Below are 12,059 nucleotides of genomic sequence, written 5' to 3' on the forward strand. Positions count from 1 at the left end.
CTCACCCACATTTTTATCCTGTTATTATGTTCCTTTAGCTGTATGGTTCATTGGTCTTGTCATACTATACTGTATAATATAATTACAATTGTAAAAATCTAAATAAATGTTATAAAAATTTTTTTTTGATGTTTTGCCTGCCCTATGTTGTTAATGTTACATTCACAAATAAACAAAGGTAAAATATTTTAAATTAGATTTTGGCTTCATTTATTTTCATGCATTTTAGCGATTTACACTAAAAATCCACACTGCGTATTTTGACCGCCATGGAGTGTATTAGTAAACCAGTTCGCGTCATGCCAGACTTTTGATTATTACTTGGGGCTATTTTTCAAACAGAAAATAGCAACTGTTAGTGATTGAAACTTTTATAACTCACATTTGAACGCTCTGCAGTGAGGGGATTGTCTCTATAATAATATCTGCAACAATAGCGACACCATCCGGAACAAATACATATCTTTTTCATAAAGAGCTTTATTGAGAGATCTTTCTTTAGTTAGTTTTTCTGCATATATTGAGAAAAATGAAATATTTTATATTAAAACATCTATTGGGTAGTGTAACAGGCAGTACAATAAAATACAGAAAATAACAATCACTTCAACAATGACAAAGAGCAACGCTATAATTACAAATCGTTTTTTAAAACACACTGGTTTTCATTACCCATATCTTATATGAGATCGATAAACCTGTGTTTTATTGTTTTTAAAATGCGGAAGGATCTATGACGTGGAGCTTGAGATGTTGGCATTTGAATCGTCAAACTTTATTGTTCGCGTTCAGGGACACTGCGCGGATTGAGTGGATTCAGTAGACGTGTCAGCTACGGAAGTGGAGCTGCAGAAACATACGGCAAAACCCTTACGAACAGGGGATGATTTTATGAATTAAATTTACGTAAATTTGTCAATATCTTAAGACATAACGCATTCCCAGTCGGTCGTTATTGTGAGAGAAGATGCTGACCAAATTTGAGACAAAGTCGGCCCGAGTGAAAGGTAAGGATCACAATATCTGTGCTGGCTAACTTCAATTGACGGTCTCTGTTAACGAGCTCTTTTATGTACGTCTGTATTTGATCTTAACCACTTTAAACTACTGGTGATATGATTCAATAATTGAATAGAATATCAATTATAATGTCTTCTGTGGATAATTTCGTCCATTGAAATGTGCTATGTGTCAGTCGATGCTAGCATACGGCTATTGGTTTCTTAGCAGTGGCAACATGTAACGTTATAACTGTACTTTTGAACATTTCAGTGTATCTCCACTGTCATTTTCCCCTTGTTGTGCTGATGACATCACTGATTTTAATTATTATAGTTTTGTTATGACTGTTTTGTGTTGTGTTTGATCATATCTAAAGGAAGAGTACAGAGCCCGGATAACTTGACTAATCCACGTCCACGATCTATAACGGATTGTCTTCATTTCGTAAAATGTGCAGTTGAAACGCATCTTTATATCATCTTTTCTCATTTAGGGCTGAGTTTTCATCCCAAGCGGCCCTGGATTCTCGCCAGTCTGCACAATGGAGTCATCCAGCTTTGGGACTATCGCATGTGTACTCTCATTGACAAGTTTGACGAGCACGATGGTAAGAATCAGCCTTATGAGGATCTTATGGCTTCTATTATTTCTTCTGTTGGCTCATGGTTTTGTGAATTGTCATTCAGGTCCAGTCAGAGGTATTGACTTCCATAAGCAGCAGCCGCTGTTTGTGTCGGGAGGTGATGACTACAAGATCAAGGTTTGCTTCCTTTATACCCAGTGCTGGTGATGAGGACAGCATGGTGCCATTTGGCTAGTCTATAGTTTGAGAATATCTGACATAAATTAAAAATGTCTGATTTAAGGTCTGGAACTATAAACTGCGTCGGTGTCTTTTCACTCTTTTGGGACATCTTGACTACATTCGCACCACCTTCTTCCACCACGTAAGCTCTGTCAACTTTATAATGCACTTTGATATTTGTTGTAGTCATGTTTTGAAGTCATACAAGAGCCATAAACTCTTGTAATTCTGCTCTTCAGGAGTATCCCTGGATCCTGAGCGCCTCAGATGATCAGACCATCCGCATTTGGAACTGGCAGTCCAGAACGTGTGTCTGGTGAGTATTTCTACACATTTTGAGTTCATATTGGTTGCCCTCTGATCTGAGCAAAATAACCGTTAACGTATATAAATATTAGTAGGTTATATTTTTATATGTAGAGTATTGTATTTTAACAGGGCCGAGTCTTATATATGCTCTCTCTCCTCTGCAGTGTGCTGACTGGGCATAATCACTATGTGATGTGTGCTCAGTTCCATCCCTCTGAAGACCTGGTGGTGTCAGCCAGCCTGGATCAGACAGTGCGCGTGTGGGATATTTCCGGTGAGGAGGTTTGGGACCGGATGGAGTGGTTTGGGAAGACTGGGGAGTTGGGAATGGAGGGAGAAAGACAGAACGAGGTTGCCTAATGGCATACCCTTCCTCGTTCTCCCTTTAAAGTGTGTACAGAACAAAACTCTGTGGGCTCTATGCAAAAATACCTCTCACTCTTAATCGTTTTTGTGAAGTTTTATAATTGGCAACATGGAGGATACCATATCTAATATACTGTTCTTAAGGGCAAATATTTGAAGAGAACCCAAAAATAAAAGTTCTGTCATCATTTATATACGCTCATATTGTTCAAAACCTGTATGTGATTCTTTCATCTGTGGAACACAAAAGAAGATATTTTGAGAAATACCATACAATGGAAGTCAATGATCAACATTCTTCAAAATATCTTCTTTTGAGTTCTGCAGAAGAAAGACAGTCAAACATGTTTTAAATGATGAAAGAATTTTCATTTTTGGGTGAACGGTCCTTTTAAGGAATGCTGACGTGAGAGGTGTTTTTGTTATTTTGCATGTTTTAATGATATTGTCGAAGCTAGTGTCTGACTTCTATTCTCAGCAACGTCTTTCTCATTAACCTTTAACCTGTCTGCACTGTCTGAATACTCTTTGCACACTGTGCCATCCTTTCTTTCACACACAAATGAATACAGAGAAAATGTTTCCCTCACACCAACATACAAAACAGCTGCATGGATAGTATGAGGACATGGAATGTAATTGTATGAAATATTGACCACCAAAAGTGTTGCTAATGCTCTCTTTTGATATTGTGCATGATGTCGATTTGACAACTTAATCCTAACATTAAAACTCATGACCATTAGGGCGGTCAAACGATTAATCGTGATTAATCGCATACAGAATAAAAGTTTCTGTTTACGTAATTTATGTCGGTATACTGTGCTAATTAATTTTGTATTTATGAACACATACACATAAATGCATTTATTTTAGAAAAATATAAAATATAACAATAAATAAACGTTTATTTAGAATTTAAATTATTGGTAAATATAAATTAATACATTTACTATTTCCTAAACATATAGACAAGTATGTGTATGTTTTGTTTATAAATACAAAATTAAAATGCACTTTACACAGATGTATATTATGTAAACACAAACTTTTATTCTGGATGCGATTAATCGCGATTAATCGTTTGACAGCCCTAACCATTATTGTCTCGCCACTAATCACTTTTAAGTCACCTGTGAGTTTGTAGTTTTTATTGCCAGATTGGCAGCATTTGTCATCTTATAGATCTCTAAATGAAAGAACTATATGTTATAAATCCACTACATATAATTCATTTTTTATAAGTCTTATTAACATAACTCGAATGCACGATGAAATAATTCACCTTTCAATTTGCTAACAAATGCACGAATTAACCGCAGTATTCCAGCCATCCAGCGCCCTCCAGAGATTATCTTGACACGCTTCATCTCCATCAATCCACCGGTCCGTTCATTCACTGCTCACATCCTCCCCACACCCCCCCGGAAACATCCACGCGTACATTGATCAACAGCTGCAGCTTTTGTTGGACATTTATTCACTCAGCATTTGGAGTGCTTAGATCTCAGACACGCATTCTGTTCTCCTCTTCTCTGTGTCATGACGCGAGTTACACCAATCATCTTTCTGTCATTCATCATAATCATCCAACCCAATCGGAAGTCATTTTACGGCTTCTTAATTAAAGGAATGGTTCACCCAAAAAAAGAGAATAAACAAATCATTTTATATAAAAATGGTGGAAGTTGTTAGTTAGTTTTCGAATTTGGGAGAACCGTTTCTTTAAAATGTTCTGTGTTGTTGTGATTGTTGCAGTTTTTCCTTGATTACAGCTAACTATAATATCATAACTCAAGTTTCGAGCAACAGTGCTGGAGGACGTTTGTCGTGTTTGTTTTCTACAGTACCTGTCTATGTTTAACAGTCCAACAAAATGTTTATGCGTCTGGCGTACCGTTACTCTCACACAACTCACGTTTTTTATTGAGTATCAGTTTTAATGTTGTTTCTTTTGTTTTTCCCTCCCCGGTTTGTGGGTGTTCCTGTGTAACTTGTATATGGCTCCCCTGTGTGTGTCGGACTATAAATGTTGCTTCCAGGTCTGAGGAAGAAGAACCTGTCCCCCGGGGCTGTGGACACAGAGGTGCGTGGCATCTCTGGTGTCGACCTGTTTGGGGTCTCAGATGCTGTCGTGAAGCACGTTCTGGAGGTGAGAATTTGCTTGACTTAATTTGATAAAAAAATATTTAGACCTCATTTTTGTTTCCATGTTTTTTTATTTGTTGTGAAGGGATTTAGGTTTTGAATTAATGATGACAGACAGAATCTGTTTGTTATGCTACACAGTCAAATTTGATCGCATTATCTATTCAAATGTTTTTTAAAAAGAAGTAAATAATGCCGTCAGTCAAATGTATCTTTTTTGTTTTGTCTCGTCTCGTCTGTTCTTTGGTCAATGAATCGCATTCAAAATACAAGTGTTTGTACCTATTGTGACTCTTATGAAAAAAAATGTGTGCTGAATTGTTTATGATATAACGATATGTGTATAATTAACACAATACCGATAATTGTGTTTTTAAATATTACGATTATTGTCAATACCGTTATGTTGTGACACCTCTGTCGTTCCGTTCTCGGCTCTCAGGGTCATGATCGAGGGGTAAACTGGGCAGCTTTCCATCCCAGCATGCCTCTCATTGTATCGGGAGCAGATGACCGGCAGGTGAAGATCTGGAGAATGAACGGTAAGTTTGAAATGTTAACATTGTCGGAAAACCGGACTTCCTGTTCCGAAACCTAGCAAGCTCCCTGGCTGCTAAACCTAATGTATAGAATTGAGTTTACGTTATGAAAGTCATGTTATAAAATGAGTAGAAAAGTTTAGAACGTCATACTCTTGACATAAAAAATGCAAAGCGCACAAACATTTCGTCTTGTCTTTCAGAGTCAAAAGCATGGGAGTTGGACACCTGTAGGGGGCACTACAACAATGTGTCCTGTGCAGTGTTTCACCCTCGCCAGGAGCTCATCCTGTCCAACTCTGAGGACAAGAGCATCCGCGTGTGGGACATGTCCAAGAGAACAGGCGTCCAGACCTTTCGCAGAGACCACGACCGTTTCTGGGTGCTGGGAGCTCATCCCAACCTCAACCTGTTTGCTGCCGGTAGGTTACTGGTAGAGATTATGTGGATGAGTGGTACGGGCGATGCATGAAACGCATTAAAACTGTAATTGTCTCGATCTCAGGTCATGACAGCGGGATGCTGGTGTTTAAGCTGGAGAGAGAGCGTCCGGCCTATGCCGTGTACGGTAACATGCTGTACTATGTGAAAGACCGATTCCTGCGTCAGCTCGATTTCAACAGCAGTAAAGATACAGCAGTCATGCAGCTGCGCAGGTGGGCGGACGTTTGTCTCGAAGTACATTTGCTTGATTTTTGAGTGTAGTCCATTGGTGAACATTTTTTAATGAGCTTATTTCTTTAACATTCACAGCGGATCAAAATTCCCGGTGTTCAGTATGTCCTATAATCCTGCGGAAAACGCCGTGTTGTTGTGCACCGTGCGTATTCACATATATTATTAACATATGAAGAGTTTGCTTCCAAACTCCGCTTTTACAATTTTTCAAAAATCATGTTTTTTATTATCATCACGTTTTTATTGTGTTAGTTAGCTGTATTTTTTCAGTTATTATGGCTTAAATCAAAAGCATTGTGGTATTAACGCACAATAAATAAACATGATTTTTGAAAAATTTTCAATTATTTTGGAACCAAACGCTTCATATATTTCATGGAGAAGAGAATAAAAAGTATGTTGAGACAAATGAACAGGTGTAACAGGGTGGATTAAACAAACATGTATATTTTTTTCCTGTTTTAGAGAGCCACTAACCTGGAAAACAGCACATATGACCTGTACTCCATCCCCAGAGAGAGTGACTCGCAGAATCCTGACGGTAACATTTTGTCACTTTTTGTCTTATTTTTTCTCCGTCGTGTAGTTGTTCACTTTTTAACTTCTGTTTGATTAGCGCCTGAGGGTAAACGCTCCTCCGGCCTGACTGCGGTGTGGGTGGCCAGGAACCGGTTTGCCGTGCTCGATCGCATGCATTCAGTGAGTAACATTACTATTCAAAGTGCACAGTGTTGAACTCATTAAAAAACACGTGTGTAACGGCACATGAGTAAATGTGTGGATGAACAAAAGTCAAGAATGTTTGCTCATCTTCGCACCCCTCCAGCTGCTGATAAAGAATCTGAAGAATGAGATCGTGAAGAAGGTGCAGGTGCCGAGCTGTGAGGAGATCTTCTATGCTGGGACGGGGTCTCTGTTACTGCGGGACGCTGATGGAGTCACGCTGTTTGACGTGCAGCAGAAACGCTCCCTCGCCACGGTCAAAATCGCCAAAGTTAAATATGTGGTGTGGAGCGCTGATGCCAACCACGTGGCCCTGCTGGCCAAACACGGTACTGCAAATTCTCCAGTTAAGGCCTGTTCACACCAATAACGATGACTATAAAGATAGCAATAACCGTATTGGTTACAATGTTTTGTTGATTTAAATTTAGCGTTTTATTCATCTGCTGAAATAATCGCTTTGAAATATAATAGCGACAACGATATCGTTCCTCTGTACCGATATAGTTGTGGTGCAGATGCTGCTCTTCTCATACATTTAAAACGACTTTCGAAACTGTTTTAAATAAAATGTAGTTATTTTTGTAGTTATCATTCTTGGTGTGAATGGGCTATTCGGAGTAAACAGCTGTCAAGAATAAACTTTTACAATTGTATGTTATGTATTTTATAGCTTTTTACAGTGTGCATCGTTGCAAAGCGACATACAGAAAACATTTTAGCACTAAAACATTAAAGAGCAATAACAAATATATACAAATAAACTTAAATAAATATTATGATTTTGCATTTTGGAAAAGTAATGGAAAAGTATCTACAGAACTGTAAATAATCTGTTGTATTTACAGCAGTATTAAGAAAGTTTAAAAAAGTCTTAAAGGGATAGTTTATCCAAAAATTCTCATTTATTTCCCCTCATGTCATTCAGAACATGTATATGACTCCTGTGGAACACAAAAGAAGATAATTTGATTAATGTCTCAGTGGTTTTGTGTTCATACAGTGAAAGTCAATGGGGTCCAATGTTGTTTGGTAAGCAACATTTTTCAAAATATCATCTTTTGTGTTTTGCAGAAGAAAAATAGTCATACAGGTTTGAAATGACAAGAGGGTGAATAAATGATAAAAGATTTTTCATTTTCCCTTACTTTGGGCCAGGTTTTTGCTGCTGAATGAATAATACAATGAGTTTTCTTAAATAGTTCTGAACCTTCTGCTTTTCAGCCATCATGATCTGCAACAAAAAGTTAGAGAGCCTGTGCAACATCCATGAGAACATCCGAGTGAAGAGCGGTGCCTGGGCTGAGAATGAAGTCTTCATCTACACCACCTCCAACCACATCAAATACGCTCTCACCTCAGGGTACTGTTCCAGCCAAACACAAAAGCTTGCCATTATATCTTTTTCTTCTACTTTACATTTTTTTTTACTTTCAAAATGTCTCGCAGTGATCACGGTATAATTCGTACACTTGACCTGCCCATCTACGTGACGAGAGTTCGAGGCAACAGTGTGTACTGTCTGGATCGCGAGTGCAGGCCACGAGTGCTCAACATCGATCCAACCGAGTACCGTTTCAAACTGGCTCTGGTCAATCGTAAATACGAGGAGGTCCGTGTCTGTTTTTAACAATGTTAGTCAAGTGTTTTCTTTTGGTGGATTGTTTAAACCACCTTTAATCTCCTCAGGTTCTTCATATGGTGCGTAATGCTAAACTGGTGGGCCAGTCCATCATTGCCTACCTGCAGAAGAAGGGCTACCCAGAGGTCGCGCTTCACTTCGTGAAGGACGAGAAGACTCGCTTCAGCCTGGCACTGGAGTGTGGAAACATCGAGGTATGCAAGAGTGACCGTTTACCAGAATATAACCATTTTCCCATCATTTATTCTGAAATACACAAGCGTTCATATGAACTCCGTTCCTGCAGGTGGCACTGGAAGCCGCAAAAGCTCTGGATGAACGTAGCTGCTGGGAGCGTCTCGGCGAGGCGGCTCTTCTCCAGGGTCATCACCAGGTGGTGGAGATGTGCTACCAGAGAACCAAGAACTTCGACAAGCTTACCTTCCTGTACCTCATCACTGGAAACCTAGCCAAACTCAGGAAGATGATGAAGATAGGTGAGTGAAGAGAAAGACGCATGAGCACGAGTTTGGAACGAATTCTTCAGTCAATGAAATGTTTCTGGTTTGGGTTACAGCCGAGATAAGAAAAGACATGAGCGGACACTATCAGGGCGCTCTTTACCTGGGTGACGTCAGCGAGCGTGTGCGAATCCTGAAGAACTGCGGACAGAGTATGCGCCTTTCCTTTGCTTTTAAACTCAAGTGCATCACATTGTTGTTTTAACAAGATTAATCATATAAGAATGATCATAATCGTAAAGAAATCTCTATCCTGGATATTTGTAGAGTCTCTAGCGTACCTGACTGCGGCCACTCATGGGATGGATGAAGAAGCCGAAGCCCTCAAAGAAACCTTCGACCTGGAGAAGGAGGTGGTAAGTTCTGCACTTCTTACTATGAGAGACAAACACTTATAAACGTCTGAAGAATTGAGAGGTGAATACTTCCAACGTCCAGGTGCCTGAGGTCGACCCCAACGCTCAGTTGCTGCAGCCACCACCTCCCATCAACCCTCTGGACACCAACTGGCCTCTGCTCACCGTTTCTAAGGGCTTCTTTGAGGGAGCCATTGCTGCCAAAGGTGATTGATTTGTGATGCACAGCTCATAGTGGGTAACCAGGAGTCCTGAAGTTAAAGAATGTGTTTCTCTTGAGTAGGAAAAGCAGGACAGATGGTTGCCGATCTGGATATGGATACTTCAGGAGTTGAAGGCTGGGGAGAAGATGCAGAGCTTCATTTGGATGAAGGTCTTCCATCTCTGTTCGGGTTTATCATTAGGCTTTTTGAAAAAGGAACCCTAGGCATATTTGGCGACCTCAATATCGTAACGATTTAGGCGTAGGCGCTCTTTCTTTAGCAATATTACTTGACTTATGTCTCATACATCTTGTCCTCAGATGGATTCATGGATGCTCAGGAGGGATTAGGAGACGAGGGAGCTATCGGGAAGGAGGAAGGCGAAGGCTGGGATGTTGAGGAAGATCTGGACCTCCCTCCTGAACTGGTGAGCACCCGTCTTTTGTGTGTAAGGGAAAGGAAATGTCTGTTATTTGAAGCGTAATTGTGGCCTTCGTTAACCGATAGGATGTGCCTTCTGTTGGTGGAGGCGGAGCTGAGGGAGAAGGATTCTTTGTACCGCCCACCAAGGGCACAAGCCCCACCCAGACATGGTGCAACAACTCTCAACTGGCTGTGGATCATATTCTAGCCGGATCCTTCGAGACCGCTATGAGGGTAAAAGGATCTACACATTTTACTTAAGTCGCATATCTCAAAGTTTCTGTTAGAGAATGGAAACAAATGGTTTGGACTGAAAATCATAGACATAATTATTGCCGTCTCTCACTGCTCTTCTCCATTCTGCAGTTGCTGCACGATCAAGTCGGCGTGGTTCAGTTCGGACCCTATAAGCAGATTTTCATGCAGACCTTGTCCCGTGGTCACACGTGTTACCTGGGCCTGCCGTCTCTGCCCTGCTTGCACAGTTACCCCCAGAGGAACTGGAAGGACAGCGGGGCTAAAGGAGGCCTGCCAGCGGTCGGCCTGCGTCTGTCTGACCTCATTTCGCGTCTGCAGCAGTGCTACCAGCTGACCACGGCGGGACGCTTCGAGGAAGCCGTGGAACGCTTCAGGGCCATTCTGCTCTCGGTTCCTCTGCTCGTGGTCGACAACAAACAAGAGATTGCAGAGGTACGTGACGGGAGAAACTGCTGAAGTACATTTTCCTCTGCTCTGGATCATGATTTTCTATACAACTTCATGATTACAGGCACAGCAGCTCATAACCATCTGTAAAGAGTACATCATCGGCCTCACGATGGAGACGGAGAGGAAGAAACTTCCTAAAGACACTCTAGATCAGCAGAAGCGGCTCTGTGAGGTACGTTCAGTTGCATTCTCTTAAGAAAGTGCAGTGTATAATTGTGCACACTGTAGTTTATGTTTGTTTTTCCGGTGTGTGTGTGTGTCAGATGGCGGCGTACTTCACACACTGCAGTCTGCAGCCCATCCACATGGTGTTGGTGTTGAGAACGGCTCTCAATCTTTTCTTCAAACTCCGTAACTTCAAAACGGCAGCGGGATTCGCTCGTCGTCTCCTCGAGCTCGGCCCCAAACCAGAGGTGGCCCAACAGGTGAAGACATGCGTGGATTTGTGTGTTTGACATTTGAAATGTGATGAGGACATTTCATCTGCATCATTGAAAGCGCTTGTATTGCTGTTTATGTTATCTCTGTATGAAAATCATTGTGTTTATGAAAGGTCGTGTATTGCCAAGACATTACTGGATCACATTGATGGGTTTTACCATATGTTTTGCATGCAGGCTTGCTCTGTAACTTGTTTCTTGTTCATTAATCCCTTGTGTTTTTGGTCTCTCAGACACGAAAGATTCTTGCAGCATGTGAGAAGAACTTGACAGACGCTCACCAACTTAACTACGACCCACACAATCCCTTTGACATCTGCGCAGCCTCGTTCGTCCCCTTGTACCGCGGGCGGCCTGTAGAGAAGTGCCCCCTGTCCGGAGCCTGCTACTGCCCCAAATACAAAGGAGAGGTGTGCAGGGTCACACACGTGAGTACAGAGCCCTCATCACATTTGTACAGTAGTGGCCAAAAGTGATGTCCCGGAGGGCAAATTTGTACTATATTTGCTTTTAATTCTCCCTCTTGTTAGATGAAACCCTCACAATAGGAAGAGCATGTTATTAAACAGAAAAAACAGGTTAAAGGTTAAAAATGATTTGATCAACATCAAATAAAGGAATACAATTCTAATATACAAATGCATAGGAGAACAAAAAGCTCACGGTACTTAAAGGGGTCATATGACACGGCTAAAACGAATATTATTGTTAGTTTTAGATGTCATGCAATGTGTCTCTTCTGTTTCCCAGGTAACCGAGATCGGTAAAGACGTCATTGGGTTGCGCGTCAGCCCGCTGCAGTTCCGCTGAGCGAATTACACCAGCGTAGATGGAAACGGATGTGCTTCTGTCTCTTTTACTCTTTAAGATGAAGTAATTACACCGTACATGTGATCAGAGCTGAAAGAAATACCTTATGACTGTTCTGTCTGTGACTGTCCTTTGCATCATTCTATATCTACATGCTCACCTAACAGAGAGCGTCTGCTAACTTCAATTAATATAAATAACTCTTTCATTACTGCATTAGAAGCATGATGCAACACACTTTTTTCCTGTTCTCTTCAAATATGGAAATAAAGTTGTAGTTAACGAGTGTCTTTAAAAACGTTAAGCGTTTTATTTTTTGCTATTATGCGAGGCCTAGTTTTCACTTATATCAGGGTGTCTGTGGGGTCTTAAAAAGTATGAAATACCATTTTCCAAGGTATTAAATT

At 40.8% G+C, this 12,059-nt stretch overlaps 1 protein-coding gene across 1 annotated transcript; it reads left to right on the forward strand.

The window, feature by feature from the left end:
- The first annotated feature begins 797 nt into the window (after positions 1 to 797).
- copa (COPI coat complex subunit alpha) lies at positions 798 to 11,966 on the forward strand. The gene is made up of 29 exons (XM_057333601.1): positions 798 to 1,007; positions 1,496 to 1,609; positions 1,689 to 1,762; positions 1,869 to 1,949; positions 2,047 to 2,123; positions 2,281 to 2,390; positions 4,525 to 4,634; positions 5,073 to 5,172; positions 5,373 to 5,591; positions 5,675 to 5,825; positions 5,923 to 5,989; positions 6,313 to 6,388; positions 6,464 to 6,546; positions 6,674 to 6,899; positions 7,795 to 7,933; positions 8,020 to 8,182; positions 8,260 to 8,406; positions 8,499 to 8,688; positions 8,769 to 8,864; positions 8,980 to 9,068; positions 9,151 to 9,274; positions 9,352 to 9,441; positions 9,592 to 9,698; positions 9,779 to 9,928; positions 10,061 to 10,384; positions 10,464 to 10,574; positions 10,666 to 10,827; positions 11,076 to 11,270; positions 11,593 to 11,966. The coding sequence occupies exons 1-29, from the start codon at positions 968 to 970 to the stop codon at positions 11,650 to 11,652; spliced, it is 3,675 nt and encodes a 1,224-aa protein (XP_057189584.1). The 5' UTR covers positions 798 to 967; the 3' UTR covers positions 11,653 to 11,966.
- The last annotated feature ends 93 nt before the right edge of the window (positions 11,967 to 12,059 follow it).

Source organism: Triplophysa rosa, linkage group LG5 (assembly GCF_024868665.1).
Source record: "Triplophysa rosa linkage group LG5, Trosa_1v2, whole genome shotgun sequence".
Taxonomy (NCBI): domain Eukaryota; kingdom Metazoa; phylum Chordata; class Actinopteri; order Cypriniformes; family Nemacheilidae; genus Triplophysa; species Triplophysa rosa.

Bases quoted from the DNA above. Each gene is read 5' to 3' on its own strand.
- copa (XM_057333601.1), top strand. From the start codon at position 968: ATGCTGACCAAATTTGAGACAAAGTCGGCCCGAGTGAAAG. The intron at 7,934-8,019 runs GTACTGTTCCAG...AATGTCTCGCAG, and splicing joins AAATACGCTCTCACCTCAGG to TGATCACGGTATAATTCGTA. The intron at 8,865-8,979 runs GTATGCGCCTTT...GGATATTTGTAG, and splicing joins CCTGAAGAACTGCGGACAGA to AGTCTCTAGCGTACCTGACT.